Here is a 6,701-nt window from a genome sequence, read left to right on the forward strand (position 1 = left end):
GTGTGTGCATGCCTGTGAGTGGGAATTTCACAGCGCCGACAAAGCGCGCCGCCACCACACTATGCCTATGTGTCGGCTGTGGTGGTGGGTAAATGAATGAATGCAAGGCGCGAAATTGCGGCGCGCCACCGAGTGACAACTGTGTCGGCTACTGTGCGCGCGCATGCGCAGCCATAAAAATATGCTCTACGGTGACGGTTGTGGAAGGTGCACCGTGCATGGTGGCGCAGACGTCGCCGCTGCAACTACTCTTCGCCGAGCTACTGGAGTTAAGCCTCTGGAGGAGATCTTGCCGATTTACAYACAAATAGATATTGGCACAAGGATTTGCGCAAACGTCAGCCCGAGTGCAAGAGGCGTTGCACACGCCATCTAGGCAATCCCAGGCTGCAACGGGCGGCAAGGCCGAGCGAAACATAAAAGCCACGAAATGGTTACTTAAAACTGAAATAAATATTATTTATGCGCGCATTTGCATTTTTCCAATTTTTAACACCTCCGGCGGTCATCAAGCATACTCAAAAACGACAGCGAACCCACACACCCACACACACACACCTAGGTATACGTGAGGTTAACAGCAAACCAGTGTTCGACACATACGCTGAAATTAACAGCTTATGAACAAATGAATTTATRAAAATGTCTCTATATTTCTATATTGTTATTCAAAAGTTTACGGCCTGACCCGTTTGCTGAGTATTCATAGGACTCGCAGCGCAATAAAATAAAATTGACTGCCCTTATTCTTATTTGACCGCAAAAAGGAGCCGCGGTCCATCATTATACTTCCATTCATATGCCTAGGTGCTTATGTATACACGCACTGAGTATTCATAGATACAAAACGGGAATCTCTAATTGGCCGCAGCCGCCGTGGAATGAGGCAAATTTGTTGGGCCGACAAGTGGGCCGTGTATAAATTTGCCACTCTGCCACCGCCGACAAATAAAACAAAGCAGAATTGCGGCAGTTGTTGTACAATAACAGCATCACAAGAACACTACTACTCCGGACAGCAGCAGGTGTGGCATGTAGCTGTGTTGTTGTCATGTTGCATATTAATAGCGCTCGAGGGTGCGTTGAAATTATGCCATCAAATTGSTTTCATATCAGAAAGGTGATGTTCAGTGCTGCCGCTCTGACAATATACAATGCGCAGCTTGATGGGCAAATTTAGATACAAGTGGGCTGAAAACATGCGCCACAACAAGTCTAGTACATACAACAGCAACAAGATACAAACACTGTACGCAAAAAGTGCCACAACTACACTCATTCATCGAGGCAACTGTGTAACGCGTGATTTATAATTGCTCGTGTATGTACGTGATGATCTTAACCCTTTGTGATGCGTTGGCCGATGAGTGCCAAAAAAAAATACTATTAAGGTAAAATAAGACGTCAGCATGAAGATTTTCCAGTTGATATTTTTGTTATTGGAGAGTTGTAGACTTTTCTAATTACATGATTTTCTTCGAGTGTCGTTAGTGTAATAAGTTGTTTTCAGTTTTTCGACAGAAGTCTGCGAACGGGTTAAACGTTTGGAAATCACAGCACGCCCTTAAGCCCGCAAAAGCAACTGCCACACATAAGAAGTGAAACATCAAAAATAATTATGCATTTTGCCACAATTTAAGTCTTGCTATAACGAACACAACGTCATACAATTAAATAGGAACAGCCGAAACGCTCAAACTCTGGTCACAGTGTGATCAAAGCCAGAGCCAGTAGGTGTTGCGCCTTTCGCCCAGCATTATTCGAGCAAAATAAACTCCAAAGTTCACATCGAAAGCAAAACGGCAACACAGCGGCGGCAGAGGAGYGAAACTGCTCGTACGCGCTTCCTCATTCATCGCTCGAGGATACATCATTCACCACGCAGCCTCAACGCCTTTTTCTGCACACTGCAGCGAGATCGCCAGCAACAGTMAGGCTTGCCGACAAACGCGATTAACAACGCCATCGGACACTGCTGCATCTACAGCCTCAGCTCCACACAGAGCTGGTCACCACCGCCGCCGTCGCCGTCGCCGTTGGCCGAAATTGGTAGGAGTTGATGCGTTGATGCAATTACACCATAATATTCACACTTTGCGAGGTGAGAAAATTGCTGGCTATTAAAAAATCATAATATCAAGACGGATCGAAGAAGTCGTCAGGTTGGCAAGGCGGATTTGTGCAGCACAGAAGACGCTCTTTCAAAACCGGCCGCTTGTCAAAGCAAGTCCTACATAAGGATGTCGGCTAGCGCTCAAAATACACGGCATGACATACGATGTTGCGGCATTGCGTTATTCCTAAATGGCATGCGGATCGCATGGATGATGATGTTGATGATGATACTCGGTTGCTGATGATCAGCGGTTGCGTGTATCTTCGGTTTGGCTTTCAAGCAGCCGCAACCACACATACAGCCGCGTTCGCAAGCAATTGCTGGGCTGTAAAAAGGGGCGCGACGCACGGTCTAAGCGGGTTTGGCTGCCGTGGCAGTCATCGAACGCCCCTTTTCGCTGAATTATGCAACAATTTTGGCATATGCTTTTCGTGCGGTTTTTTTGGTAAGTCTTATTAGGTTTTATTGTTTAAACATACAATATACATATGTGTAGGGCTATATTCAGACATTTTTAATTTTAGAAGTTTTCTTTATGTTGCCAGCAACTTTTTCATGGGAAGACACTTTTTGAAAATACGTTACAGAAATACCTTTCTTTTGGTATCATCGTTGTATAAGAGTTAAGCATTATTTGTGACCTTCGTTGAGATCGGTTGTTTTTATCAGCGGAGATCACAGGTCTTTCGTAACAAGCACCGCCTTTAGGTTCACTTTATGCGTTAAAGACTTTATTTTAACACACAATTCCGCTACGATAAAAAAACTATGAGGTCAATCTGTGATTTCTACAATTTTACGGCTTTTGCGTCTGAAAATTATAAATTCTTAAAAACAAATAAAAATACGCGCTCAAATAAAATTTCATTTCATTTTCAACTAATAATCATAATCGTCAGCGATTTAATCTAATCACCGCACGCAACATTAATATATTCATAAACAATTAAAAAATCCCGTTTCCACTGCCTGTCTGCCACCAACGAGCTTTTTTATGGTTCGGACTGTAGTAAAAATTTCAGCTGTTAATTTAAAAGTATTTCTTCTGATATTTTACGACTTCAGCTTGGGGAGCGTCTGCTTTGATCTTCACTGGGGCGAGAAAGCGGGCGGCGTTTTTCGCAAATCTCAAACTAAGAGTTTCTGTTTCTTATTTTTTCTTAATGCCTTTGTACATAAAAGGTTTTATAGAGTCGCAAACAAGCAGAGATATGGACAGCAGTAGCTGGTGGGTGAGTGATGCATGCCATCCGTATGGGTGTCGTGTACGAAAGCGTTAAATTTTTCTGCGAAATGTTGGCGACTTCACAAAGCATCACTGCCTTAGACGTCTTTGTGTCAAAGTTGCATATTTAAAAACACATAATTCTACGAAAATTGCACCGGGCCGACACTGATCACCGACAAACGAAGCGGCGAGCCAGCTGCCGCTGTTCTAAATCACATCTCGTTTCATCTGTTCGACATTTTTGTGGCACACGAGTGTGTGTTGGCAAGTGTGCCGGCAATGGCGGTGTCATAAAATGGCAACATTGTTACTTTGACAACATTTTTAGTGGGAAATAAATGATTTTTCTGACAGTTCATTCAACACATTGGCGCTTAAAGTTTTGTCGGCAACAAACTTAAGATTTTGCTGAATACGGCTTCTGCCCGATGCGTTGATGGATGTTTGTGCCTCCGATGGTGGTTTATTTGTATCTAAATATCACACAAATGTTAAGGCATCCACTGACATTCTTTTCTAAATGAAAACTTTAACCCCTTCATAATAAAAAATGGATTATATATGCTTAATTTATGAGTTAATCTTAACAGAAGTAACAACATCGTCGCCACACTTTGGCGCCGTCATAAAAATCCATTTTCATAAACTAAATCAACCGTCACAGACTGAAATTCTCATTAACCGCACACAAATAAAGTTGTTTCTTCAGCTAATATATTCCCGAATTAAGAGAGGGAGGTAGTAAAAGAGAGATTAATCATTTGTCGAATGTTTTACAAAAACTCATAAGCACACATACATACATACAATCACTTTCATAAAAAAAGCGTTCGACGGCGAAGTGAAGATCAGACAAATCAGTCAATAGTCGATCAACCGGTCAGATGACGAAAGCGTTAGAAATCTCCCCACAGCGCATTCTTAAGCAGCCATTACCCTGCGGGAACYTGCAACCATCTCTTGGGCTCTCATCGCAACGTGAGTAAGCTGGGAGCATTAGTCACCCCACATTTTATAATTTTGATGAAAATGCAACAGTTTCTCAATTTAAAAAAAATATACTCAAAAATCATTTAGTGAGAATCTAATATTTTTCGACTTATCGTTCTTACAAGGCATGCAACAAGTTGATTCACACCTACCGCATGCTCGTAGCTCGTTACAACCGCGTCGTTCAACGGCGATTCTTCAACACCGTCAGTCAATAATTAATGATTAACGTTAATTTGTTTGCAGTTTCAACTGATTGGTGAGTAATCAACTAGAAATCAAAGTCAATCATTTGTTGAGTTCTCATTTTCTACACTATTTATTTTCATCATACTTTTCTTCCACATTTGTGCCGCTAATGCCATTTGGTTCTAACTATAAATTTGAAATTGCCCGCAGCAATCACTCGACTCCAGTTGGCGCCACATTGGCGATTAGAAGCCAATAAATCATTCGTCTTAGAATTTCAGCACATGCCCTGTAAAGTAGATCGCATCATCGTCCAATATCATGAATACGAATGGCCGATCGATGTTCAAGTTCGGCTGGAAGAAGCGCCCTGACCTCTCTAGTATTTGTGAGTCTGCGAGAATAAATAGGAGGACTGAGTGATGTTTGACTTGGAAGCTATTTTATACTTACATGCGGCCCCTGAAGCCTCTGAACCTTTTTCGTCCACAGATATAAATGCCTTATGCTTAATCTCTGAGACATAAAGCGGGCCCTTGRCACCAGTTACCATATTTGGAAGGTCAGCATTAGAAAACAACAAATACATACCCATCTGAAGTACGAGTAGTAAAAATATTTGTATAAGTCATTTTTTAAAATAAAATTACTCACCGTCTTCAAAGGCTCAACTAAACTTAAATCGAATTCAATTTTAAACTTTGGCAGCACGATATCCAAAGTGGTTTCTCTCAACAAACGCTGCACTTGCTGCAGTGCGTTCCCGCTAAATGTCTGCTCCAATCTTGCAACTCCACCATCTAACTGATTTGGCAACAGTATCAACATGCGGAGAGCTGTACCTTGATATGGCAGCTCCGCGGCAACCAGATCGAGTCCAGACACTTCGGCATATTTTAGGTTCACGTCAGTCCGATACATCATTGGCACTTTTACTTTCTGCGCCGAGTTCAAATTAAAATCTCGTGGAACTGTGTACGACGGATCGAATGGATAAAGCCACTCCGCCTTGAAGTATATTGCATTCATCAGTACTATAGCCGTGTCAGCGGTCAAGACRGATGGATCAATTGAACCTTTTATCTTTCCATGCGTTGCGGACTCTACCCACGCGTTGATATTTTGCGCCGCTTGCACATTCCTTGCAAAATCTACCAATACCGCTGTAGACCGAAAGTATTTGCTAATCAGCTCATAGTATTCGGGTACAATATTTAGATGCTGATCAATATAAATACGATTGGCCATTTCCAGTTTACTTTGGCGAGCTAAGACTGCATTTTGTATGAAGTCACCAAACTCGACGGCGGCGTCCACTTTGCTGCCAAATCGCTCCAGAGAGAGCACGCTTCGCATTTCAGCTGCCGTTTGATTTTCAGAGCCTACATAGGTCATCGCTAAGCAGGTTTGCACCGCGATAGGAGATACGATGATGTTCTCATTTGGCTGATATGTTGAGATTGTTTTGAAGAAATTCAAGGCGAAGTCAACACGACTTTGACGATCCAAACTACTCGAGAGTTGTAGGTGTAATAAACCAAACAATAATACAGCTAATTGAAGAATTTAAAAACACATTAATTATTTGTTAAATTTAATTACTTTCATCTCACCTATTTTAGTCATTACTGCGGCAGCAAGTACGTCAGCTCACTTACGGATAACGACGAGCACTAAGCGCACAGAAACCTGAAAATTTTAATTCCGCGGAAATTCTCAGCTTCTAGCTTATCGCTTTACACTGTTCAGCAACCTTTTTGCGCCCAAAACAGCCTACACTTTGAATAAGTATGCCAAAGACTTCATTATTTAAAAAAATGTGTATAAGGCAACACTTGTATGGACACCAGGCAACCGTTCCAATGGAATTGCAAACTCTATTTCATTCGGTGCATAAATTCGCTGGTGACATGTGCCAAGACATTAATGGCTCCATCGTTTGGTGAATGGTGAATGAAGATGGCAAAATGTTGCCGGAGGCAAGCAACAAGTTTTAGTTTTTGGTTTCGGTTTCGGTTTCTGTTTTCCTTCCCAGCCTTCACCTGCCGCTCCCACCACTATTGTGTGTAATTTTCAACTTTAACTGCAAATCRACTCGATGCCGTTTAATTGGTTGTTCATAATAAAGTTGTTAAAATATCAGCGTTAAGCAACAACAATTAGTGAATATCCGAGATA

General features: G+C 42.0%; 1 protein-coding gene across 1 annotated transcript; it reads right to left on the reverse strand.

Annotated features, from left to right (window-relative positions):
- Nucleotides 1-4,625: 4,625 nt before the first annotated feature.
- LOC108971855 (serine protease inhibitor 42Dd-like) lies at nt 4,626-6,244 on the reverse strand. Its single transcript, XM_018938179.1, has 4 exons — nt 6,137-6,244; nt 5,178-6,076; nt 4,977-5,118; nt 4,626-4,917 (listed from the first exon to the last, which is right to left on the reverse strand). Exons 1-4 carry the CDS (start codon nt 6,147-6,149, stop codon nt 4,793-4,795), a joined length of 1,179 nt encoding a protein of 392 aa, XP_018793724.1. The 5' UTR covers nt 6,150-6,244; the 3' UTR covers nt 4,626-4,792.
- Nucleotides 6,245-6,701: the final 457 nt, after the last annotated feature.

This window comes from Bactrocera latifrons, unplaced genomic scaffold, assembly GCF_001853355.1.
Source record: "Bactrocera latifrons isolate USDA-ARS-PBARC rearing strain unplaced genomic scaffold, ASM185335v1 scaffold_109, whole genome shotgun sequence".
Taxonomy (NCBI): Eukaryota; Metazoa; Arthropoda; class Insecta; order Diptera; family Tephritidae; genus Bactrocera; species Bactrocera latifrons.